Source organism: Pogona vitticeps, chromosome 8, assembly GCF_051106095.1.
Source record: "Pogona vitticeps strain Pit_001003342236 chromosome 8, PviZW2.1, whole genome shotgun sequence".
Lineage (NCBI taxonomy): Eukaryota > Metazoa > Chordata > Lepidosauria > Squamata > Agamidae > Pogona > Pogona vitticeps.
In genome coordinates, this window is record NC_135790.1 from 4,923,793 (window position 1) to 4,951,125 (window position 27,333).

A 27,333-nucleotide genomic window follows, 5' to 3' on the forward strand; every position below is an offset into this window, starting at 1 on the left:
TTAAGCCAGCACCGCGCGCTCGTCTCTCTTCCAGGGCGCGAGGGCCCAGCCGGGGCGCGGGGAGGTCAGTCCTCGGCTCTCCGGCGCTCCGGCTCCCCTCAGGCGCCCGCCCTGGCGGAGAGCGTCCCGGGGCGAGCGAAGCGCGAAGCTGGCGCGTCCGCTCGCCCGTCCAGACCGGCCCCTCCGGGGAGGCGCGCCGGGGCCTGGAGGCGGCGCTCGCTCGCTCGCTCGCTGGCTCGCCCGCCGCCTTCCCCGAGCTGGCCCCGGCTCCGCCAGGAGTCCAATTAGGAAGCCGCCAGCCCCTTCGGGGGAGGCGGCGGCGGCGGCGGCCGCAGCCTAAAGTGGCCGGCGCGCCGCGGAGGCAGCAGCAGCAGCAGCAGCAGCAACAGCGGGATCTCCCTCGGCCACCTCCTCGCCCGCCCGCCCGCCCTGGCGCTCGCCTCAGCATCTCCCGCTGCCCCGCCTCCGTCCCCTCTTACTCTCTCTGCTGTTTCCCTCGGAGTCCCGAGGCGGGATCGACGACGCTCCGGATTTGGGGTAAGCCCCCCTCCGTCCCCTTCGGCAGGTGGGGAAGAACCCGGGACGCCCCGTGTCCCCTCTCTTCTTCTTCTCTCTCCCCCCTTCCTCCAAGCCCTGGAGAGGCGCTGCTTCTCCTCGGGCCGGCTGTTTCCAGGCGTGCCTCCTCGGGAGTAAGGGGCCGTGAGTTGAGGACGGCGTGCTGACAGGTTCGCCTACACCGGCTTCCCGCGTGCAGTTCTTGCGCCCGGCACCTCATCCTCGCGCGCGCGTGTGGCTGGTGCAACGTCTGAACCAGCAGGGAAGGCGGCTTTCATCCGTGTTTGGCTGGACATCTAAGAAAGACAGACAGGCCGAAAGAAAGAAAGACGAACATGGAGGGGGGGGTCTGCTTTATTTTAGACTCGTGGTGTTTTCCCCCCTTCCTCGGATCTTTGAAGCTTGAAAGTTTTGCACCGCGAGAACCTCTTTTTTTCTTATGAGCAGAAAACTAAATCCCTCTAGTTTGTTCTTTTCAGCAATTAGATGAAGCGAGTTTATTTTCCTTGGCTTATTCCGGTGCTATGCGTTTAATTGTCCTGTTCTTTGGAAGCGTGTGTGTGTGTGTTACGGTTTTTTTTTGGGGGGGGGTTGCTTTTTGGCTTTGAGGTTTATGCTTAGACTTGAACCTTAACTGTGGAGTTTCTAGAGCTAAAAGCAGTGGGTAAATAATAATCATGATAAAATTTTGGGTTTTTTTTAAAAGATGAAACACAAGAGCCACCTTTTTAATTTACTGTATAAGGACGTGGCTCAGCTGATCCTTGTCCTTTTTCAGCCGCTCCTTCTGATAAGTCGGTGTTCCTCCTGGTTGGAATAGTTTAAAAATAAAGCAGTTATATATGGCATTTTATTTTACAAAATGTGAGAACTTCCTTGCTCCAAGAAGCCTAGAATCCAAACTACATCACAGGTGAGGAAATGGAGTCATAAATGACAGCGGGAGCTAAGATACAAACAGGTGAGAAGGATGTATCTCTATTGCATGTCATTGTATACAGTTACTTTGTTAGATTGGTTTATGTTAGGGATGCAGAAGTTGCTTGAGATCCACTGACGTGTAGTGGGGATGGCATGTTGGACTAGGACCCAAGGGGCATGAGTTCAATTCCCCACTCAGCCACGGAAACCCGTGAGATGTAGGGCAATAACCACTCCTTGAACATCTTACATAACTCAGAGATCCCGTCAAGGTTGTCATAGGTTGGAAGCAACTTGACAGCACATAACAAAAACAGAAGCTGCTCTTGATTGAATAGTGCCTGGGATTGGAAGACAGGGCTTTTGGGTGGCTTTATGGACTGAGAAAGGAAGAATTGTATTTGGGTGGAGACAAAAAAAGGCAAAGGAAACTCTCTCTCACCCTCATCCCAACCCTGCATATAGAAAAGAACCCTTAGAGCTTCTTAGACAAAAAGATTGCAGTCCTTTCCATGAGAGGCACAAAAATTATACTGCAAGCCATCTGTTTGTCCCCAAGGCACCGTGATGACTCCACTCTTGTTTTTTTTTTGTGTGTTTTTTGGTTTGGTTTTGGCATGTTGTTATGAGTGACTAGTCCTCAGTTTGACTAGTTTGTTTTGTGTGGACATTGCTTGTGAGCGAGACGAGGGAGAGAGTGGGTTCTGCTGGCCTTCCCTTTCAGTTTCCTTATAAGAAGACCTTATTTTGGAATTTCTCTTCATTATCGAGTTCAAACTAAGTGAAAGGGGGAGGGGGGAAACCAAGTTCCTTTGAGCATGTGCAAAATTTCCACTCCATAAGCAGTGCTGTAAACCCAGTTGCTAATCCCAACCAGAGTAGAACCCATTGAAGCAACTGCTGAAGTACTATTTGTACTTAGGAGTACAGTGGACCCACGACTTACAGATGGCTCGACTTACAGACTTTTCGAGTTACAGACTTCTCTGGCTGCAAAATTTAGATTCGACTTGCAGCCGGAGAATCGATTTACAGACCAGAAAAAACCCAAAATGGAATAAAAATAGAATAAAAACCGCTGGTTATGGGATTAATCGGTTTTCAATGCATTGTAGGTCAATGGAGATTCGACCTACAGACTTTTCGACTTGCAGCCACCATTCCAATACGGATTAATTCCTTAAGTAGAGGGTCCACTGTAGTACTTCTCAATTTATTCAAATCTCATTGAACCCCTGTCTCTGCTCTATCTGGGATTAAAAACTGGATTTAGACCTATAAACTCCACCACTACTACTCTGTATTTAAGATCAAAAAACAAAATTATGGGCAAAAAGATTACCCATACCTTTGCCCCTGGTGGTTCTGTTTGGCTGTAGGTTGTAACATAAAAACCTTCGAGTTCTTTTGCTCCGAAACCTAGACTGCAGAAGTAGATTTGGAAGTTGCAGCAGAACCACGGTGAAATTGCAGAGGTCTCCTCTAAACTAACAGTGAGGTTTCAAATCCCCAAAAATATTCTTTGCCTGCTTTTAGGAAAAGCAAGATGAGTTTTGTAAAATAAGCGATGAATTCAAGTTTTGCATGATCTGTACAGGTTTTGAGAATTTGAGGTACACTTTCTTCCCTCCATTTCTCTTTCAATGATATAAATTAGTTCAGAGCATATATGCAGCCCTTTTTTCCACCCATGCACAAATTTCCCATACTCCCTTGCCTCTGTTCAGCATCCCCCGCATGAGTTGGAAGGAGCTGTTCTTCAGAAAGTGGGGGAGAAATTTACTTTGGATCAGCGACCGAGTACTGTGAGAATCCATACAAACATTTGATCCAGTCCAACCAGCATAGCAGGGGAAGCAGTAAACTCTTAATCCCATTGCAATTATAACCAAAGCCAAGGTTTGTGGTTGGGCTGCTGTAAACTTGATACTCTTTCCTTCCAGATGAGGTGTTAACTGTTTGCTCGCAGTATTCATTTGGTTCTTATTGGCCAGGCACATGGCTGATATCCAGTCTACATTAATTTTTAGGTGGGGGAAGAATCGGGAGTGATGTTAGAAAAGGAGATCCTGGCTGTCTAAAGATGGTGGGGATTTGGTTATTGTGCACTAGTCCTTGGAGAAGCCACATGGATGAGTTGATGGAGCAAGCCAAGATGTGCAAGGTTGTCAGACAGGAAAACATGACATTAGAGTAAAAGTCTGCCTTTCCTCAAGACACCTGGCTCAGTTGTAAGCTGTTGTCAGGACATGCCTTAAATATTCTATATTAAAAGTCAGGAACAGGTGTGTGCCTGCCTCATAAAACAGTTCCACCTTGTTCATCGCTGTTTTTAGCTGTCCTCAGGGCTCTTTTTAACATTGCAAAGATCTATTGTTTTGCTTCATTATTTTTATCCCTCATAAGATAAAAGGTCAGCTTTGCACTTTGGGTGTCCTCTTGGATCTGGCCTTCTCTATGGAGGTGCAAATTTCTCCTGTGACCAAGAGTGCTTTTTAATCAACTTCTGCGGATTGCCCAGCTGTGCCCCTACCTAGAGAGGAAATGCCTAGGTATTTATGCTTTGATAATAAATTGGGGTGGTTGGTGGCTAACCACAAACCACCCCTGGACCCTGGAAAAACAAACCATTTTGTGGTTCATTTTTTTCCCCAGGTTCATGTTTACGGGAGGGGCACCTAATGCCTTCCCCCCCCCCCCGACACAAGGTGTGTGCATGAGAAGAGACAGCTGGCCTGTCCCCTCCTGGAAGGGAAGCCGGGCCCCTGTTTCTGAAGGTGGTGGTGGTAGAGAAGGAAGAGGAGGAAGTGGCAGGACCTGGTCGGGAGGCAATGAGGGTAGTGGGAAGGGGGTAGATGGGGGTGTTAGGTTCCCTTTCTCCCAGGCACAAACCAGAAAAAGATGGTTTGCAGTTTGTTTGTTTTTCTGGGATTGGTGGGTGGTTCGTGATTCGTGGGTAGCCACAAACCACCCCGATTTGGCATTTTTTTTGTGCCCGCCTCTATTGGCTATGCTTGGAAAGAGTCGACCTGGAGGTAGTACATAGCCAGCAATAGGCTGTGGTATTTGGGACACTCCTTTGCTTTTTGAAGGCTATGAACATGGCCTGAGCATTTCTGGGTAGGCTCCTATGGATGATTTTAAAAAGCAAACACTTTGAATTTCCAGGCCCGTCAGTTGGCCTCATTAAGCATGCAAGCCCCTTTCCACTGGGACGGCCCTCCTATGGCTAGAGCTAGGGTTAACCTATGATTTTTGCTGCCTGAATGGAAGAATATTCCACATTCAGAGACCAATGGGACTAATAAGTGGATCTAACTATAATGCTGGAACAATGAACCTGAGGCCAGTTGGCCAGCTCAAGGGGTGCAGGGTGAGCTGAATGATGCAGACAGCTCTGCACCCCAATACTCTGCTGACTTTAGATTTTTTCAGTCTGAAGTATCTTTCTGACTCTGCCCAGATCTTGTAAGTAAGTAGTTATACGAAAAAACAATAGGAAACAAAGCCAAAGCCTGTAACTAGGTATGTTTATGCATAACAAGGGTGTACAGAAGTAATGTAATCAGTGTTTTGCAAGTTACTTTTTTGTTATAGCCAGTAACTTTTCATGGTTAAGTTTAAAATTATTTCAAAGGGAATGTCACATCTTTTAAGAAGTATTTCAACACAATTTCCCCAGGTTTTTATCCCATTCTGTTGTCTGTTTTAAGTGGCAAGGCAAGTTTTGTTTTTTGTGTTTTCGGGAAGCAATGTTGGAATTCTTCACTAGGGGGAACCTGTGAGTATTCTGTGCATATTTCTGGTATGGACTGCTAACAATAGTAAAATTCGTTAAAAAATTTATATTAAGACAAACGATTATTGTGAATGGAGTGATAATAAACTTTATCTGGTTGCCCCACATTCCAGGCTTTGATTGTGCCTAATGATAGAACTGTCCTTTAAGCAAAGTAACAAGTGTTCTCACTGTTCACAGTAATATATCTTGTCTTCTATGTATGATGCCATAGTTGTTGAGATGCCTTCCTTATGTCCTCTTCCTCACACTCTCCCATAACCTTTAAGAAATGTGACCATCTTTCTTTTGAAGTGATGGTTCTCCACCACTCCAATATCTGGGATTTTAGAGGAAAGAGTATGTCTGAGTTTCCCAGTCTTTTCTTCCAATACAGCTTTGCCTTCATCTCTGTTATATCACAATTTCCATCCTAGAGTAGTTGATCACCCAGCTACATTTTTAGTGCCTTGATAGTTCTGGCCTCCAGAGCGAACCGGAGAAGGATGGCCAACTTTCCAAGTGTTAAGCTGTCACATTCTTTGTGGCACTGCCAAAGCCACAAATAGAAGCATTTAGTGGCTGAACTGTCTCTCTTCTGGGGACAGGATGCGGCTTCCGGATACTTAAAAGTACTATCCTTCAGATTCCAGTTCCCTCAGGCTTCTGAGATTGGCTAGCTAGACTTATGGATGTTCAGACATGCACTTCAACACCAGATGTTGACCAACATGTGGGAATGAGGTCACCCCACTTATAAAGCAAGAGATCATGCCGCATTCATTGTCTCCTTCCACTGCAGTACTTTTCGGCAGACCCACTTCACATGTCTGTGCTCCATCTCAGTAGTTCCAAACCTTGTTCTTGGACTAAAACTCCCAGAAGCCTTCGCCACTAACTGAGCTGGCCAGGATTTCTGGAAGTTGCAGTCTAGGAGCACCTAAGACCCAAAGGTTGGGAAGCACAGTTCTCCCTGATGCTCAGTGTGCAAAGACAGGGCCTGTGCTGCAGTTTGTCCTTTCTGTTGCATCTCTCTGAGCATCCCCCCAAAACCCACTCCAGAGGGATTTGAAACACCCTAGTGCTTGTTTTCAGGCAGCTCTGAGGGTTTCAGGGGAATGGGGGGATGGGCCACATATCCTCAAGCTGCCAGCAGGGACATGGTGGATTTAAGCCTCCATTCAGTAATCAAGACTGAGAATGCACACCACATCTTAACACTGGTGATCTTGAGACTTTTTAGGTGGGTGGTGAGCCTGCCTTTATCCCTTACATGTTAGTATCTTGGATGCTGGCTGAGCGATCTGCCTTATCCTGCTGCTCATGCTTCCAGCTCTTGGTGGCACCTGTATGGTATCCATTTATGCATTTATTCTTCACTTAAGGTTTAAAGCCAACTCATTAAATAACAATTAGGAAACTGCTTCCAAGATCAGCAGGGGCATCTGACTACACAAGTGCTAGCCAGTCAGCGCTATTTATTGTGCCAACTTTTCTCACTATTCAGACTGCAGAACTCTGGCATGATTTTTGACTGCTCGTTTTGTTTTCTCTCCAGAGCTCATCCTGAGAGTTATTTGCACCCAATATAGTGACTCCTCTTCTAAACGAACCAGCTACTGGGCCATTCCACGAATTTTATATCTCGCTCTACCCCAAGTGATAACCATGTGAGCACACAAAAGGCTACCTTTTAGTGAATGAAGTCCACCCAGCCAACATCCAATATCTTAATGCACATGACTAGTAACCGTCACAAAGAATATCTGTATGAAAGCATTAAATAGTCATCTAGTGCTTCTCATACATCCTCACAAAAACAACCATTAATTATTCTTGGCAGGGGATTTCTGAACTTATTCTGATGCTGTTTGCAAGCCAGCTGGTAACCACATCTGTCACTTTGAAATGATAAGAAGTTGCATATGTGCGTGTGTGTGTTTATGTTTATGTGTATATGTATGTATATTTGTCCGGGGGGATTGTTCTTTTAAGAAGACTGTATAACATCAGGGATGTCTCTGCCTGCCTGTCGCCTGCAGGACGGGTGTTCTGTGATATTGCATGCATCAAACTATTCCTCTAATGGGAGGCTCCTTCTCTGCCAATGTTTGTTCCCTTCACCCCCATCAGAGGATTTTGTGGGAGCCTTCCCCCCCCCCCCAATATCTCACTGTGGAGATAGAGGCTATTTGTGTTTCTGACTGGGAGGGGGGTGTCATAGTTTCCTGCTGGCACAAGAACGTGTAAATGCAGGAAATTCTTCCTCTGAAGGCCTTCTTTGTGCATATTGGGTTTTGAGAGATGTTTTCATCTTTGCTCTTAGGCCAAGGTGTTGAGCCAGAAAGTAACAAGCATAAGGTGGTCCATAGGAATTTTCTTTCTTTCATTTCCCCCGAATTCTCTCCTCCTCCCCCCACCTCCATCAATTTGGCTAGTTTTACTTGCTAACGGTTCAAAGATGTATTTCTCTGTACTTTAGAGAGCTTATGCAGTTATGTGGTTTTGGAGCTGCTGCTTATGGGAGGCTCTCCTCTTGCAAACCTGTTCAGGCCCACATCCTTTGCATCAGGACTGGATCAATGCCTTCACTGCATCCTGCGTGTGACTCCAAGTGTTGCTTATATACACAGTATGTGGGTATGAGAACACTGAACTTTGAGGAGTTCATTTTTTGGACTACAGTTCCCAGCCTGGAATGACAGCAATCTGTTTTCAGGACTGTGTATGGTCGAGAGAGAGAGAGAGAGAGAGAGAGAGATTGAGTCTGAGGGTGGTCTCTTTCTACGTGAGATTGCGTTTGTACTGTCTAAGCAGAAAATGCAAAAACAAACAACTCCAGAAACAGCTAAAACAACTTTCGTTCTATCTTTCCCCCTCCTCGTCTCCCCCCTCCTCTACCCCACGCTGCTGCCCCTGCTTCCCCCCTCAAGAAACAATGGAGGGGGGGCCTTTCATTCATGATTGACATGGACCCTGGACCCTTGCCAACCAGGTCTTTCATCCCTGCCCACAGCCACATTGCTGTGCTGGGTGAGCAGGCGGCAGCACGCTCGGCGAGGTGTCAGCAGCCCACCATCCTCTCCTGGGAAGGGGGTGCAGAGCTGCAAATCTGTCAGTTTCTGTTGCCGAAAGAAAAAAAAATAAGTATGAATCAAGCTGGTGGCTGTGTACTGTACTCCCTTCTTCTTCTACCTCCCCCCCACACCCCCAACCCTGAGATTCCCTCCCCAGTCTAGCTTTCTGATGAGAGGGAAGTGGTGTCATGTGGCCTGCGGCACCAAATGTCTAGTGCTCGACAATTGCTCATGTCTCTGGAGACCTTGCTTCCCCTCCCAGAACCAGGAGCCTCCCCCCCCCCATGACCCCCTTCTTTACTCCTTAAGGCAAAGAGACCTTTTGGTTTTCTGCCTCTGAATCATTGCTCGTGCCTGTGTTCCTCAGCGGCCTGGAACCCATTCCTCTTACAAGTGTTCTTCTCTTCTTCCCCCCCCCCCCGGCCTTTCATTTTAAGCCCCATCCATGACTGTTGGTTGCTTCCCCACTCTTTGACCTAGGGCAAGTCACTCATGGGCCTTCAGGTGCTCTTGAACTCCAACTCCCATCATCCTTTTCTTTGGGCTGTGCTGGGAGGATGGGCTAATGGGAGTTCTGCTAATGTGAGTAGCAATGTTGTCCTACCCTGTTTTCTTTCTTTTTCATGTGCTTTCAAGTCAGTTCTGACTTATGGCGACCCTTTTCACTGTGTAAATTATGTCTGTGAGGTTTTGTCACTTGCTGATGTGCCTCCCTGCTCCCTTTCCTTCTCTAGCCCCTCTGTGTGTGTGTGTGTGTGTGTGTGTGTGTGTGTGTGTCTGTCTGTCTGTCTGTCTGTCTGTCTGTCTGTCTGTCTGTCTGTCCATGTGTCTGTGTGCGTGTGTGGGGCTTCAGGGAAACCTCTATTTTAATGTTTTTTCTATCTGCCATTCTGTGCTAGTGCTATACCAGATTGCAAGCAATAAAATAAAAAATAATACTGCAGCAGCTGCTGGTGGCTGTGAGAGGCAGCCAACACGAGGGTAGGTGAGTGCAGGAGAAAGCCTCAAATGCAATTATTCAAAAAGCCTATATAGCAACCATAACCAATAGACCACACAGTTTAAAAATGGATTCATCATTTCCCCACACACTGAATACACACAGTGACTTAAAAAAAAACCACATGACTACAATGTGACTTTAAACTGAATTCAGAAATCCCGATCCATCACTTGATTTATTTCAATTGTGTATGTAGTGGTGCCCTCAGTTCATTTGTTGAGTGGTCCTTGTAGGAATCAAGTAATGAAGATGAGGGCTGATGTCAGCCTTGTTGGTTTTTCCAAGATTTCTTATCAACAAATAGTAGGACAGCAACATCTTATTTCATTGGGGAGTGTTTATTTAGTCTTTAGTCACTGTTCTTACTGCAGACTAAGCAATCATGATCGCCATTATTTTAACAAATAGCCAGTCCTTTAACCTTTTTTCCTTTTTGCCATTTCATTTTATCTTCACAAAAAAAACTAAACAAAACCAAAACTAGGAACACTATTTCCCTTTAGGAAACAAGCAGATGGCACACCCACAGAAGACCGCAGGTAATATTAGAGCACCGTTTTCCTGTGTCTTATGGGAAAGAAAGGAAAATAAATGAGTAGAATTTTAGCCATTTTTGCTTTTCTTTTCTTTTTCTTGTTCATGGCTGTGATGTTTATCTGTATCCAGTGTGGAAGAAAAGCATTCTGTTCCTAGACCAGGTTCTCACAACCCACGAGCTACAGACACTGGAGTGGACTAAGACCTTTGGAGTTCCTAAGCACTAAAAAGATGGTGGTGCCCCGTACAAATATATATATATATGGTGGCAGGTCCCATGTCTTAAAAAAAACCTGTATAATGTGCACATTATATGCATGAAAAGTCTGTTAATTTAGTTGTATAGCATGTGGGGGGGGGAAGGAACCATATATTGCACACAAAACCATACATTCCTGGCTTCCAGCCAACTCTTGTGTTTTCACGCTTTGATTAATGTAGACGGATTTGTCAGAATATATAAACAGAAAAGTTCAAACAGGAGCTTAAACCTCTTTTGGATATAATGTAGAGGCCGTAGGTCTAAAAGACCGGCAGCTCTTTTCGTCCTTATCTCCACCCAACAGAAGCGAAAAACAAAACAAAACCACCAAGCAAGGATGATGATGATGGATCATTTCACTCAAGACATGATTTTTTTTTTTTTTTGCTAGGCAAGTCTTTATACTTTTTAGTTTTTACTGGTTTGTACTCAATTAAACTAGGCGGGGAGGTGTTTTTCTTGGGATCTTGAGGGAAGGGGGGAAGGATGAGGACAAGAGTAAGGGAGGGAGGGACTGCATGTAAGCCTTCTGAGTCTTTGCCAGTTCTCATTCCATCCACCCCTACTTGCTGAGTTCTGCGTCTCTTGTCTTGACTTTTCATCCTCTGTTCACTTATTTTTTTCCCCCCTCTGATTTATGTAATAAGTAGAAACCTCCACTCTGCAGGCTTAATACAGTCTTCCAAAGATCCAGTGCTTTTGCAAATGCCACTCTGGTGTTATGGAAATATCTCCTGCATATAGTTCACATGCCCAGTTGGGAAAGCAACCTGTAGGCAGGGGAGCCCCACAGTTATCATCTCTGGTTTGAGATTGTGGGATTTCCCACTTGACCCCACACATGTTCCCAACAGGTAACAATAAGCAGCATAGGAGGCATGCTCTTATCTCTGATCTAAGATTAGAGATAGGGAGGGGGTTCTCAGTGCCATGAGATGTATAGAACTAAGCAAAAAGCAAAGTGTGCTGCTTATATACCGCCCCATAGCGCTTCAAGCACTCTCTGGGTGGTTTACAAGTTAATTATGCAAGCTATGCATTCCCCCCCCCCCGGCGAACTGGGGTACTCATTTTACCGACCTCGGAAAGATAGAAGGCTGAGTCAACCTTGAGCCTGATACCTGGGAATGAACCCCAGGTTGTGAGCACAGTTTTGGCTGCAGTACAGCAGTTCAACCACTGCGCCACGAGGCTACCTTGATGATTATTTCTCCATGGAGTATGGGAAGATAACATTTCAATGGGGTAGGCCTAAATGAGGAAGGTGTGAGCCCTTGTCCCATGATGCTGTCCTCTTGAATTGATCCTAGAGAGCTCTCAAGGTGTCAGGAGTTCATTTCTTCCTCCTGCTAAACTGGCCGGCCCCCACGTTTGATATAATCTGTATAATGGTTACGATTCTTAGCTGCTTAAATAAATTGTATTGTCTGAATAAATATGCATGCATTTGCATACAATAAACATTTCAGTTTAAAGGTCCTTCATGGTAAGGCAATGAATCCTTGTGTCACCGTAGGGATTATCATGGAAAGCAGTCTTTCATCTCCTCCTCTCTCTCTCTCTCTCTCTCAAGCATATACATGCATCTTCCGTGCGAAGTGTGCTTATTTATTGTTTAAATAAAAATGAATCTGCATGACCAACCTGAAGAGGTTGTTATGTTAATATAATACCTTAATGGCCAGAATCCTATTGACATTCATGTAAAGTCTGCATAACTCTCTCTGGCTAATTGGCAATGTGCTGGGGGACATTTCAGTTGTGTGCCTGGAGGTATCTGAAGGAATGGATATTTTGATCCACGACAGTTCATGTAGAAATAAATCTGTTAGCATTTAAAATTCTGCAATATATCCCCTTTCCTCTCCTTTTCCTTTGCCAATGTATTGAGAGAGAATGACATGGCTACTTTTTAGAAATGGCCTATTAATTTAATTTCTATATCATAGAATCATTGTAGGGTTGGAAGGGACCTTGGAGGTCTTCTAGTCCAACCCCCTGCCCAAGGCAGGAGACCTCCTACCATCCTGGACAGATGGCTGTCGAATCTTTTCTTGAAAACCTCCAGTGATGGGGCACCCACAACGTTGAGAGGCAAGCTGTTCCACTGCTTAACGGTTCTCACCGTCAGGAAATTCCTCCTTATTTCCAGGTTGGATCTCCCTCTGATGAGTTTCCACCCGTTGGTTCTTGTCCTACCCTCAGGCGCAATAGAGAATAGATCAATGCCCTCGTCCCTATGGCAACCCTTCAGATATTGGAAATCTGCTGTCCTGTCTCCCCTCAGTCTTCTCTTCGTTAAGCTAAACAAGCCTAGTTCTTTTAGTCGTTCTTCATAAGATTTAGCCTCCAGTCCCCTTACCATCTTTGTTGATCTTCTCTGCAACCCTCCCAGGGCCTCTGTGTCTTTTTTGTATTATGATGACCAGAACCGAACACAACACTCCAAGTGCAGCTTTATTTATGCAGAATAAGACAGAAAGACACACCTTTGGCTTTTCTTTTGGGCACCAAATTGTCTTGGAATAGTCCTTAATTGCCTGGCTTACCATACCCAGATTTAACTCTGAGCTTTTACCTGTCAATATCCTCTAGGACAGTCTCCACACGGGTCCTGTCCAGACAGGAGAATTTAGGGCTGCCTAGCTGGTACTTAACAGGTTCTTACCTTCTGTGTAATCTATGTTATCTCTCACTTGATTGATCCTTCCATTCACAGTGGAGATGTTTATTCTTCCATAAGAAGAATCCACACAGGTCTTTGGCTTGTTGATTTACTCTTGAGCAGGTTTGCTCAAGTGTATGGTTACCTGGTATACTCACAAGTAAGGTGGCATCAGCAATAGCAGCTGCATGAGGGGGAAATGTTGGGAAAACACCTGCGGGTGCTGTAGTTTGGTTCACACCAAACCATACCAACAGCGATCCAAACAGCAATCTATGTACCCATCTGGACAGGTCCAGAGTCTCTCCATACGGGATGGGGAGAGATCTCTGTGGCTTCAAGTGTTACTAATGCAAGTGTCTCAATCCTGTCGTACGTGTTGTATATGTTGTGTGCCTCTGGTTAAAGATGATTTCCGTGTCAGGTGCTTGTGGGTTAGCAAAGAGGAACTTGCAAGCTTTGTGGGTTGGTAGATGCGAGGTCTGTGGCAGGAAGGCAGATGTTGCTCATACCATGCGTCCTAGGAATCGACCAGTTTTCTGTCTTCCGGTTCCCCTTCTGTAGATATTCTGTGTATGCTGTGCAAGAAAGGATCAGGGCCTCAAAGCTTTCTGAACAGTTGAGTTGTGGCAGTTTGGGGGTTGCAGAGGTAAGTCTGCTGTTTGGAATGTTTTCCGTTGTCTGTGAAATGTAGCTGTGTTACAATCTGGAGGTTTTGTTCTTGACCGAAAATGGAAAATCAGGTTCCATATTCACAGATCCTGGCGCCATAACTTTTTGGCAAAATCCGGAGCTGGAGTCCCGAAGGCAGCATGTGTCGTTCTGCCAACTCCTGCGACATTGCTGGAACCAGTTGTATTGGCTCTTGCCTTTCCATTGGACCATTTCAGCAATGTGGAGAGGGGGGATTTGCTGCTTGGGTAGCAGCCTATCCTCCATATTACCTTACCCGGGCTTCATGCTCTGGAGAGGACACTCCTCGATTCAGAGCATGTTACCATAGTCTCTCGAGACTGAAGGATGCCTATGACGAACTTTTTGGCTTTAGAATGGTCTTTCTATTTCTATAAGAAAAATTATAACTGCTTGATTTTTTATTTTTATTTTTTTGGTAGATGAATATTTTCAGCAAAGGCTTTATCACCTCCTCTTAGACCACTGCTTCTTTCATTCCCCTGTACGAACTCTCAGTGTAGTTTTGTTCAGTATTAAATGAGCTGGAATTTCCATGGGAGAGAAATCCCACACCCTTCAGGGTTTTTTTTGCTGCTTGCAGACAGGTTGGAGAACTTGGGGAAACCATTTCTGATCTGTCTTGGGTCCTCCCTAGGCATATTTAGACACCAGGAGAGATTGCCAAGTGCTCTCTGCTGTTGCTAGAGGTTGGAATTATCTTGCCATGTGAGGACCGCCTGTGGCACGGTTGGTGGATTTGTTCATTTCTGAAGGCTTTGTTCATACAACGGCTGCAGTGGGTGAGCGCTGAGGGCTTGCTGGACTTCGCTGCAGGAATCTCTGCCATCAGCAAAGCTGTCGTTGACTTCGTAGAAGTCATTTTCTGTGGCTTCCTGCCCTCAAAAATGCCACATTGCATGGCAAAAAACAAACAAACAAACCCTCAGTGATTTCTTTTTGCATGGTGGCATGCCGGGCATTCATACGTATCATTCAGCAGAATTTCTATCACATATTCTCTGTAGAATTCCTAACGTCCTGCAAAAACTCAGGTTGTCCTCTTTGTTTCCCAGGACAAGATAGTGCCACGGTCGGCTTCCCTCTCCTAGTTGGACTGCCATGTCGGTGAACGTGACTCTTACTGGCCCAGCTCCCTGGGGCTTCCGAATCACAGGGGGAAGAGACTTCAGGAAGCCCATTGTGGTGTCTAAGGTAAGCATCCCTTTCTCCATGTTATACAATGTTACACGATCTAGCTGTGGAGCAGGATTCAAGTTGCTTACTGATTTGCTAGCTGGCTAAACTCTCCAGGCATTCACTGATTGTTCATTCTTTGCTGGAATGTTACGGGCCTTGCACACCTATGTTTTAGCTCACATGGTGTCCTTCTGCTAGCAGAGCAGTGTTGTCTGGGGTTTCTTTAATTTATACCAAAAATGGTGATGGTAAGCTGACCGAAATGAACTGCAACTCAACCAGAAATGATGATAAGCAGGTGTTGGCTATCTAAAGACAGAACCAGGGTGCTCTTATTGTTGGGAAAGGGTCATCAGCCCATATAACAAGGGATTTGCACCAGCGGAGGCATGAAGAAATAGGCAGATAGGTAATTCAGGTATTTCCCCACGCTGCTTTTTTAGATCTGCGTGGAGATTGGTACATTTAGGCTTCCTTCCTCCTTCTCCCCCTGAATTGGCCTCCTCCCTTTTCTCCTGAATAGAAATAAGGATTCAGTAATGTCTATCTGTAAACATGCAAACGTGGTAGCCATCTTTAGGGGATTCTATACATAAGTTTGGCAACGCCATTCTCCTGCGTTGTCTGTTATTAGATTTCCTAGACTATAATTTTTTTTCTCCCTTTTGCCTCAACAGTTTTCAAAGTCATCTCTTCTGTTCAATAGATGCAAACTCAACCCAATCTGCAAGTGTAAAAAAATATCAATTAATCCTTACACTTGTGCGGAAGAGGGATCTGATGGGCTCTGGGCATCTTGGTTTGCTGGCTGGCATTATTCACAGGACTGTGGGGATTAGCTTTGATCATCGCTGACCCTTCCACTGAAGGATCATGGTGTACCTCCAACCTCCTATTAAAGTCATGAGAGTTGGGATATCAAACAAACAAGAAATAACTCAAACAAACAAACAAACAAACACCCCGCTGTTAAAATACCCTCTGTTCTGCTAAAAAATCTTTGCTGGGAACTTTGAGTGGAATTTCCTAGGGAGAGGAGAAGCAAAGATCTTGCCTCCGCTGTTCCTGCCTTGAATGTCTGTGGGGTTTTTCAGGACATCCTGGAATGCAGGGCATATTTTTGCTTCCCTAAAGAGCCCTGGATTTGCTTGGGGCAGAGTCTGCAAAGGAAGCTGCCTCTTCCTCTGGGTGGGCATTGAGCCAGACGTGACCCTTTCGTCTAATGAGAAGAACAGATCCTGTTTACTGTTTTATTAAAAGCAATTCTCCCAATCTCTGGGAACCAGTTGGGAGCCCCTCACAGTTGCTTGCATGCCGACTGCAGACAGCAGGGGTCTAGTATCCTTCTTTCTGACTCTTGTCTCTGTTATTGGCCAAGGGAATCTCTCCAGTTTTAAGCCCAGCTTGGAAGAAAAGGAGCTACAGAAAAGGCTTGCCCTGCAGACCAGCCCTGTGTTAGAATGGAGAGTCTTCGGTATAGCATTGCTATGGAAACAGACCATTTCATAAACTAAATAAAAACAGGCTTGACAAAATCTCATGCCGTACTACGCTGAAACCTTCTTCCTAAAGTGAAGTGGGTCTGAGTCAGATCCTCATTATGTGGGACTCTATATTGGTTGCTTTTGTTTCCTCATGTGCCATCAAGACAGATCTGAATTCTGATGAATCTTTCCATGGTTTTCTAGGTAGAGGGTACTTAGAAGTGGTTTACCAGTCCCTTTCTTCTGGAGGGTGTGTGTGCCTTGGGACTGTGTAGCTGGCCCAAAGCCATCCAGGCTGGCTCTTCTCCCAGGAGACACAGTGGGGGAATTGAACTCCCAACCTCTTACCTAATGCACTGAGCCATCCATCCAGCCCCTGAGGTTAAAACGTTCATTACGTGATCTGGACAGCCTGGAGGGGTTTCAGAGGTTGCTTTTGCCTGAAACTGACAAACTCCCTTTTGTTCCTGTAAGAAAGTTTTTTGGTAGTTTGGCTACATCCTTTGCTCTGTGCCTTAGGTTACTTTTGTTTTGGGGGAAACTGCATACAGAGAGTGCAACTTTTCCTTGCATTATTATTGTCTTGCCAGTCCAGTAAGCAAGGTGAGTTTAAAACTCACAGATCTTACCTTGTTCTTTCAATTAGAGTCTTTTTTTTCTTCGTGTCCTTCATTACATAGTTTTCTTACGCGCCTTCTGCATTTCTAAATACAGTGGTGCCTCTCTAGACAGTTACCCCGCATGACAAGTTTTTTTGCTAGACATTGACTTTTTGTGTTCGCTATTGCGATTCGCAAAACAGTGATTCCTATGGGGAAATTTCGCTGGACAATGTTTGGTCCCTGCTTCGCAAACCGATTTTTGCTAGATGACGATTTTGACAGCTCCCTCCGCGCTCGCAAAATGGGTGTTTTCGGGACCTAAGCTTTGCAAGACAGCGATTTAAACAGCTGATCAGCGGTTCGCAAAGTGGCTTTCCTATGGCCGATTTTCGGTAGACAATGACAATTCTTCCCCATTGGAATGCATTAAACAGGTTTCAATGCATTCCAGTGGGGAAATGCTTTTCGCTAGACAATGATTTTGCTAAACAGCGATTTCGGTGGAACAGATTATCATCATCTAGTGAGGCACCACTGTACATCAGAGGTTGAAATTATTTAATGTTCACTCTGCTGAGGTTAGCTGACCTGGTAAACAGATTCCCCTCTTGGGGCTGTCAGCTGGTTTCTTTGGATCCATATTTAGGGGGAACAGAGGTTTGTTTGCTCCCCGGTGCTAACAGGTGAGCTGCTTTAGCTTGGCAACGACATTCTTAGTTCACTCAATGACAAATTAAATGTCTACTGCCAGTATTTTTATTTTTAGGAGCAGAAAGGTATTATAATAGCAATATAATAATCTAAGAACTATGAGCATGAGTAAACTCTGCAAGGTGCACATGGCTTCAGTATTAAATGTCCTCTAAAGTCAAACAATTTTACTAGAAGAGGAATTACAGGTTTGTAAAGGACTTATTTTTAAGTGCTTTTGTTTCATCTAATTTATGGGCCTTCTTCCTCCCAATAATTCCAGCATACGCTAAAATAAACAACCCATAATGTTAAGTACACAGGAATTGAAACTGCAGCCACCATACACATTTAAAGAAAGGTGGCCTAATAGATAAAATTTAATCAGAGGCAGCCTTTGAAAAAAATTGTTAACAAAAAGCAGCATTGGAAAGGTTAAAATACGGTGAGAAACCAAGAGGTTGCTAGATGATGTTGTTGCTCACAAAACTTATTTAACAGTAGTCATGTGGGGGAAATGTTTGTTTTCTCTTCTCCCTTCCACAAATTGTGTTGTGTGCCTATGTTTTCCCATTTCTACATTCTGCAAATGTGGCAAAACCAATCTCTAACCATCCTTAAAGAATGTTTTTGCCAAAGACTGGTTAGAGCAAAGGAGGGTATTGATGGCTTTCCAGATATTGGCTGCCACTACCATGAACCTTCACCATTAGCTTTGGCTAGCTGGGGCTAATAGAAGTTGTTCAGAAGCTAGCAGTACTACTTTAGAGGTTTTCAAGAAAGTCATATCAAGGGTCTCTTTTTGTTTTATCAGTATATCCAACCCACGTGTGCTTGTGGCTAGAGATGATTGCATAATTAAGTAATAAACTTGGTTGCCTTAATAACGGTGGAGGAGTAAGCACACATTCTTGAATGCATAGCACATTTTTGTTGTGCTCCACATTGTCATGAGTCAAAGCAATATGAAATTGCTCTTTAAAAAATAAGTCCTTTCTTTAGGTGAAGGTAAAGGTTCCCCTTGACAAATTATCCAGTTATGTCCAACTCTAGAGGGTGGTGCTCATCCCTGTTTCCAGGCCATGAAGCCAGCATTTGTCCGTAGACAGCTTCCGTGGTCACGTGGCCAGCGCAACTAGACATGGAATGCCGTTACCTTCCCACCGAGGTGGTACCTATTTACCTACTCCTATTTACATGCTTTTGAAATGCTAGGTTGGCAGGAGCTGGGACAAGCGACGGGAGCTCATTCCGTTGTGTGGATTCGATCTTATGGTTGCTGGTCTTCCAACCTTGCAGCACAGAGGCTTCTGTGATTTAACCCACAGCACCACCACATCCCAGCCAAGTCCTTTCTTTAAGCATATGGAAATATTTGCACCAGTTTCTATACAGAAAGGACTTTTTTGAGTGCTGTGTAACAACAGCCTCTCCATATATATCACTTTCATTAACAGCATTGGGTCTTAAGCAGTGGATTCATCTTTGCCCCACAATAGGATGAAATACATGAAGTAAAGTAGAGTTTTGTCTTGGGGGAAAAAATCCAGCCATGAAAAAAGAAAAATATTAGTTTTTATTTTGCAAAAGAGGGATATTTGTTTTGCCATATCAAATTTAACATGGTAACTGTTCTGGAATGTTTTCAGTCAGGCTTAATTAACTTTTTGCACTAAGCATAATATACTAAATCCACTTTTAACCTAGGGATTAGTTTGGTCCATATTCTGAACTAATCCAGAGAAATCCTTTGTGCAGATACTTGTTTAATACCAGGGATGGAGCCAGTGGGACCATACTATGAAAAGCCCATAGTATGTGTTTCCTCTTTCAGAAAGAAATTAGTAATGTACAATGCCCGCTGATTGTCTTTTCTGGTGCTGTTTTAGCCTTGGTGAGGTTGAGAAATCAGTGTGGCTTGTTACTAGGAATCTCATTTCAGCTGCCTATTCTCCTTTTCAACTTCTGCACCTAGGTAACGGAACAGAGCAAAGCATCCCTAGGGGATCTTCGACCTGGTGACGTCATCATCTCCATCAATGGGGAGAGTACTTCCGAGATGCTCAATGTGGAAGCACAGAAGAAGATTAAACAGAGCTCTGGACAGCTGCTATTGCAGGTGGACAGGTAAAGTTGCCAGCCATCACTGGTTGAGATTGTTGGGAAGGTGGAAGGAGCAATTCTAAAATCAAAGTGTACCAAGAGTTTGGGCCATTTTTTTTGATGGAATTCTTCGGCTCTTTTCTCCTGTTTGCATTTCCTTCTGGATAATGAAGGAAATGAAAAGAGGATAGTTGGGGAATGTGGATCCTAAACTGTCTTGCTTTGGGAAACGCTAGCCATTGCTTTCCTAAGTTTGGCAGGGCGTATGCAGGGTGCTCGCTATGTTAGCATTTAAGAACGGTTGCTGTAGCGAATTGGATGCCGTGGAAGTACGGAAATGAAGCTGAGGAGGGTGGTTTTAGTCCTTGAGTTTGGCTCTTAGTTCTGGCACTAGAGAGGTTGACATCTCCCCCTTCCTTAATTGTTGGCAGATGGCTGGTTAGAGCTGTTCCTGCCAATCGCGCAGTTCTTGCCCCAACGTCCTTTAATCCCATCAAATGGATCCTGTCAAGCTCTTAATCTGTGGCTGCCTAGCAATAGCAAATGAGTGACATGGGTGTTCCAGTCTCTTTTGAAAGGGCAGGAGGAGAAACCCCTCACAGCAAAAAAGCTGTGCCACAGGAAAAGCTCCAGCCTCTGTTTACAGTAAGCGGGCTCCAAAGTATGGAAGCTGAATACAAGTGTTGGTGAAGGGCCAAATTGGATCATGTGGGGTTCAATGTAGAATTCTGAGTGGCTTGCAGTCTCTCAAATAGGGACCACAGAGTATCTCCCACAATCTTCCAGTTAATCATGAAAAAACTGGAGAGGGTGGTGCAATCGGTGCCAATAACAAATTAATTTTTTTTTGCTAAAAATAAATTCTTGGGTGGAGCACATGCTTAGAAATACCCTGATCCTTCACTGGAAGCCAATCTGTCCCCCACAGATGACTTCAAATCATTGTGGCAGGCAGGCAGAGAATTTGCAACCCAGAGTATGGATTGGCATTTCTAGGTATCAATCCACCCAACTTTAGGAGACTTTGAGTGTCTAGACTCCTCCATAAATTGCCTGTTTAAATAGAGTAGAAGCAGAAGGAATTAACAAAATTTCTGGGTTTCTAGTGCTGTTCTTGAGCCCATCAGTGCAAAGATATTCAAAAGATGGGTAACGCTCGATTCATATAACAGACCTTTATACATACAGTATATATCAACACACTTCCAATTAACTACTGCTGTATGCATTTAGACTTTTGCATTTTTGTCCTGGTTTCTGAAGCTCCCACATATTAAAGCTTCAGCAGTGCATAATCTCTGGACCCCCGACCATTAAGAAACTGCTGGCACTGGACCAGCTTGCCATATGTTGGGCCTGCAGGGATCACAGGCATTGAAATGCAGTACCTGATCCATGAAATTAAAGCCCCCTTTCTGGCCATGCCCTGGGGGGGGGCTGCAGGGAGAAATGGCTGCAAGCCCTGATCTTGGGGCTTTGTGCATGACAGGACAGAAAGTAAGGGAAGAGTGGGCTGTTTGGCAGACTTAACCCTGCTATTGTTTTCTCTTCCATTGTGCAGGAGCTGGAAGTTTTTTTGGCCTTGAGAGCCTGCTGGTGGTTTGGAAAGTAAAACATAGCTAAGCTGGGGTGGGTTAGCTGGAAGGAGAACTGGTTCACACAGTTGTTCTCTTACTGTCCAGGACTGACTGGTTCCAGCGCCTGCGGCGTTTCTTTAGCCGAGGAGGGGAAGGGGCAGTTCTCAATTGCATGTCCCAAGCTTAAGGATGGAAACCTGAAAAATGTTGTGTGGTATGCTTGGCACGATGGGGGGGTGGGGGGACATCCTGTATGAACTGGTCAATCCAGCTTCTTAAGGTTACTTTCAAAACTTTTTTTTTTTGCGTAAGCTTGCGTGCAGAATGGCTCTGTGTTAAGGGAACCCATGTCCTCCCGTAAGAATGGTTACACAAACTACTTTGAACAGCAACATTTCTGTTTATTGCCATGTGGATTTTGGAGGGTAATGGCAGTTGTGATTTGGGATGGAGAGGAGGTTGGTTGGCACATGTCGAAGAAAATGCTTCAGGGGTGGGTTACCAAAGGACAAAGACGAGCCATTAGCTTACAGAAGGGAACCACAACCCCGAAAGCTTTCCAGCTGCATGTTTGAAAGATTTCTCTGAGACCTGTTTTGCTTTTGAGCCTCTAGTATCTTGTATCTAGTATCTAGTATCTTTCTTTCTTTCTTTCTTTCTTTCTTTTTTGTGATCTGTGTATTAAAATGCCATTTTTCCTACAGGTGGGAGAAGGGGAATCCTAAAAGCCTTACTCATTTCCATCTGTGCAGATTTTAAATACTCTCATTGACCAGTCTTGAGGGTGGGCTCAAAAAGTAACCAACCGACAGCCAAACCCTTCCCACATTGACCCCCCCTATCAAAGCATGGCCAACGTAGATACCTCAGTGGGGGAGAGATGGGGCACATTTGGCTTGCCTTCTTCGCAGAAATGAGTGAAAGCCTCTTTTACCAGCGTGGGGTGTGTCCTTCTGGAAAGCTATTGGGCAAGACTTTCCATGTTATGGAGCTGCAGGCCAGACGCATGTGTTCCAAACCTCAGCTCCGTGGTACATTCTTCTTCAAACCCTTAAACTTGGCAACTTTGGAAAAAGGAGTTTTTAAAAAGCCACATGTTGACACAAAGATTATGTCTGCAGGAGAGGAAATCTAGAAGACTTCTCCTTTAAAAAAAATGTTCAAGAAGCACCACCAGCTCAGGACAATGCTGGGATTTTTCTGGCCTGTTGCATAAGCCCTGCTGAGTCTGTTAAGAATCCCACATGAGCTCGCATGTGACTGGAAAGCCAGTGAGCTGTGAAGTATCCTTTGGGGCACCATGCATGAGCGAAAGCTGGCAGCATTGCTCTGGGTGGAGAAGCAAGTAACAATCTCTTTTTATGCCATGATAAAGACAGTGACTGGCAAAACTTGTAGCTGTCCGGCTGAGTATGAGAGGGGAGCAGATGGTTGCATTGTATAGAAGCCACTCTGCCTCATGCTTCTGCTCAGGGTGTGGTCTTCTCATAGGGATGACTCAGAGATTCTGTTTCCCCCACCCTGCGCTGGCTAACACTAAAGGCTGGCTCGCTGCCTTAGGTGGTGCGGTGCAGCTGAATCCGGATAATGCCCCTTGAGGCAATCCTGGGGGGAATCCTTAGCACGTTCAGCTCCTGCTCTCTGTTTTCAAGCTGCCCCACACCTGCCATGTGGGGCCTTGCTGCACCTCCCTTCTGCATCCATGCACATTCTGGATTGCACAGTTAGTTACATGCGCATGGCACATAGACATGGGCATTCGGTGAAGCAGCTGGATGAAATAAAGAAACATGCCCATGTGCATTGTCAGACCAGAAGACAGTTGTTGTTCTGTGAACACAGTCATATCCTCTCTGTTCTCAGCTGTCTCCCGTCTTCATTTCTCATGCTTCTGATGCACAGCAGGCTTTCGATGAAGGTTGGGAAGTCTGTATCGCCTCCTGGCGCTGTCCCAGACCTGACAAAGTAAACTGGAACAGCTCAGGAAGCAGCATTCCTCTCATTCCGGGGCCCTCGGCTCATCCTTTTCTCTTCCTCCTCCACCCTCTCTGTCTAGGAGAATGCTCCTCTCCCTCTCCCACTCGGCTGTTGTCCTGGGGCACTGGGACTTTTGAGAGTTACCTCAGTGTTGGTTGTCTTTCTGGATCCTTTTCCCCACAGAGTGGAATAGTCTGGTGGCAAATGTTAGTATGTGAAACATGGTTGGAATGCATTGTGCACATTTCTGCAGTTTATGACAGTTTGCAAGGACATTTCTGTCTTGTCCTTCTGCACTTCTCCCACATTCTGACTAAAAGCCCTTCAGCTTAACTGCCTGCTGAAGTATCTTTTTGTCTGTGCGCTGCTTTTTGCTGCCATTGTTAAATTGGCTACACAAGAGTCATCTTTTACCATGTATTTATTTTTTAGACATACACAATTTTTTCCTGTATCCTTTGGAGCATCTCCTTCACAATCACCTCTTGAATCGCTCATCTCCTCCTCCTCATGGATGCAGAGGACACAAGCAGTGCCCACGTTCCCATTAACAGGGATAATTCCCACTTATATAATATTTTAGATGGGTCTGTAGAGTCCTTCGCAACAACAACAACAACAAAAAAGGAAGGTGGGTGAGTTGTTTTCCCACAAATTGCAGTGAAGTGTTTGTTGAGAGAATAGTGGCTTCTCCAAGGCCACTTAAATAAACTAGTGACTAAGGTAAAGTTTGAACAGAGGATTTCCTGTCTGGCATTTGTGACTATTGTTATATACTCGCTTTCAAAACTGGCTCTTCAAATAACCAGCCACCCACTTCAGGAACTTTATTTTTTCTCCATTTCTGAGAAGCTACTGCCAGAGTCCTAATTCACAGACCCTTTTGACAGGGTCTTGGCACACTCCATCTGGAACTCCTTGTCTGAAATTACCTCAGGGTTTGTGAGAATGGAAGGGTAGCCATGTTTCTTCCTTTATAGAAGGCAATCTGATCAGAGGGTAATCCTATGTTTAAGGGCCTCCTGTGTTTGAAGAGGTGATTCAAGTCACCTCGTACCAAAATTCTCTACAAGAGTGATGTATATGCTACCTTTCTGTTTGTAGCTCTGCAATCAGAAAGCTAGGAAATATACTTGTCCTTTTTTGTGATTCCTTCTTTTGAAGATAAGTGTTCATCTTATTTGTGTGATAGTCGGGCCTAGAAGAGAAGGGTTCGGGAGGGTCAGTTTTATTACCTTAGGATTATTAGTCACAAGTTATATAAAGTATATATATACAGTGGTGCCTCGCTTAACGATTGCTTCGTACAACGAAAAATTCACTTAACGATGGCTTTTTCAGAGTGATCTTGTGCTTCACTTAATGATTTTCCCTATGGGCGATTTTCGCTTAACGATTTCCGGACCATGCTTCACTTAACGATGACAGTTTTAGGTCCCCTTGTTTCGCTTAACTTTTTTTTACAGCCCCGTTTTTGCTATTTTTAAAATATTCTAAAATGTTTAAAAATGTTTAAAATGCTTGGAATCGTTAGTGCACCTAATAAAACCTTCGTTAACTTAATTTGGCTTTGTTCTGAGTCTTTTTGAATTTTTTGTGAATTTTTTCCCCCATTGAAATAGGCTTCAATGCATTTCAATGGGTTTCGCTTAACATTTTTTCCTATGGGGATTTTCGCTTAAGGATGGTAATCCGTTCCAATTGGAACGGATTATCCGGTTTTCAATGCATCTCTATGGGAAATGGTGTTTCGCTTAAAGATGTTTTCACATAGCGATGTTTTTTTTTTGAACCAATTAAAATCGTTAAGCGAGGCACCACTGTACTCTCTCTCTCTGTGTGTCTCTCTGTGTGAGTACACACACACACACACACACACACACACACAAACACACACACACACAGAGAGAGAGAGAGAGAGAGAGAGAGAGAGAGAGAGAGAGAATAATACAATTATTAATAGATAACAACAGCAGTGGTCCAAAGATATGCTAACCAAAATTAGTTGCTATTTACAGTGGTCATGATAGCACTCCCTGAGGTGAAGGAAAATTTGGACATCTGGCCATGAAAGGCTGTAGCTAGGGGCAGAAGAGGCCTCTTCCAGCCACAAATGGACTATAAAAATATATATTTTATTATGACAGGCATCTGGCTCATATGTTTTCTATGTGCTTAGCTGCAGCTATTTGCTGTGCTATCATTTTTCTTATGATAACTTTTAATGTTTCTGTTTATATTCTTAATGTTTGCTGCTAGAAGCAGATTTTTAGGTGGAAAAGCAGGATAAAAATATAAAAGAAGGCAATAACTAATAGCTCGGTAATTCTAGACATCCACATACAGTGGAGCAATAGGTTCACGGGTTGGGATCGGGTGGGGGGGGAGTGTATGTCTCAGACCATAACTGACCAGATTTTTGGTGCTGTTGCATGGGCTGTGCGGAAATTTGTTTTAGGTTTTCAAACATTTAAATGTCCATATAGGCCACATTGGGTGGGTGGAAGGGTGGAAGAAATGTTTAAGTAGCCTGACCTTGTGACAAATTTTAAGCAGATTGCAGGTTAAGAGATATTTTGTATGTATGCTTTTCGCTGGAAACCAAAACCATATTCAACCCAATTCTAACCTGGAAAATTAACACTTGTCATTTGTTGCTACTGTTCCCACCAGGAGTCATGGTGGGTTTGCAAAGCAGATTTTAAAAATATTTTAAACTTTTTGTAGAGATTCAGACATTCTCCTTCGTACAAAACAACATCCCTGTTACAGCTTGAATTCCTTCCCATTGCTACCCTCTGGACCAGAGGGTTCCCCATCACTAGCTAAAGTACTGCTTTTAAGTGTTATTTCTGTGGACAGTTTTTGAACTCCATCATAGAAGAGACGGACAAAATGTCAGAAGGAACAAGAAAGAACCATTTTTAGACTGTACCATTATGACTATTTTTAGACGGTAGTACTTCAACGGTGACTACAATTTCTGTCCTCAATTTCTCTTCCAGGTAACATTTGAATGAATCATAAGTGGATAAAAAGTATATCTCTGTAAGTTGGGGAAGGCATAGATAGTCCTATGAGACATCAGGGTTAAAATGATTTGCTCCTTGAAAGGTCTTATTCACAGCTGTAGAAATCCCAATTTTTAAAATTGAAGTATTGGTGACTTTGAACATTATTTTAAAGCTGTTCCGATTTTTCGGTTATGTACACTTTCATCACCTCCTGGGAAATTGAAGGGGAAGATAGGGAGACAGTGACAGATTTTACTTTCTTGGGCTCCATGATCACTGCAGATGGTGACAGCAGCCATGAAATTAAAAGATGCCTGCTTCTTGGGAGGAAAGTGATGACAAACCTGAACAGCATCTTAAAAAGCAGGGACATCACCTTAAAAAGCAGAGACACCACCTTGCCGACAAAGGTCCACATAGTCAAAGCTATGGTTTTTCCAGTAGCGATGTATGGAAGTGAGAGCTGGACCATAAAGAAGGCTGACCACCAAAGAATTGATGCTTTTGAATTGTGGTGCTGGAGGAGACCCTTGAGAGTCCCCTGCACTGCAAAGAGAACAAACCTATCCCTTTTGAAAGAAATCAAGAAAAGACCCTGATGTTGGGAAAGTGTGAAGGCAAGAGGAGAAGGGGACGACAGAGACGAGATGGTTGGACAGGGTCACCGAAGTGAGCAACATGAATCTGACCCAACTCCGGGAGACAGTGGAAGACAGGAGGGCCTGGCGTGCTCTGGTCCATGGGGTCACGAAGAATCGGACACAAGATAACGACTAAACAACAACAACACTTTCATGTGTGAGGTTTGCCTGCAGCTGGCTAACAACTGCTTGGAAACTGTTACAGCATCTACTTAAGAGGGTGATGCATCCAGACATTTCATGCTGTTCCGTTTTTCTTGAAAAATGATCAGCTGTTTGCATAATAACCCTTCTTAGCAGGAATTTGGCATACTTTATGTGGTTCAGGTCTTGCCAAAGATATTTTGCTGCCTGAAGCAAAGGACAACATGCTGCTGCCCTTCCAAACAAACGGGTTTAGCAGATGAATCTTGCTTTAACATTGGCCGTTGGGGTGTGTGTGTGTGTTAAAAAGCTGGCTTAGGGGCACAAGGCTCTCTGCTCTAACCCTGCTGCTGTTTCTCAGCATCTGGGAGGGGCTTGGTACGGATCCCCCACAGATACTGTGGTCCTACTGTACTATTTTTCTGCTTCAT

The 27,333-nt window shown here is 44.5% G+C and overlaps 1 protein-coding gene across 2 annotated transcripts in view; it reads left to right on the forward strand.

Moving 5' to 3' along the window:
* The first annotated feature begins 394 nt into the window (after positions 1-394).
* PDLIM2 (PDZ and LIM domain 2) overlaps positions 395-27,333 on the forward strand; it is a 52,587-nt gene continuing 25,648 nt past the window's right edge. Inside the window, exons 1-4 of one of the 2 annotated variants that reach the window (XM_020780319.3) lie at positions 454-537; positions 13,363-13,447; positions 14,547-14,685; positions 19,422-19,573. In XM_020780319.3, coding sequence (XP_020635978.3) covers positions 14,593-14,685; positions 19,422-19,573 — 245 coding nt within the window. In that variant the 5' untranslated portion in view covers positions 454-537; positions 13,363-13,447; positions 14,547-14,592. Of the gene's footprint in view, positions 538-13,362; positions 13,448-14,546; positions 14,686-19,421; positions 19,574-27,333 lie in introns of both variants that reach the window. The other variant, XM_020780318.3, reaches the window with a different exon arrangement.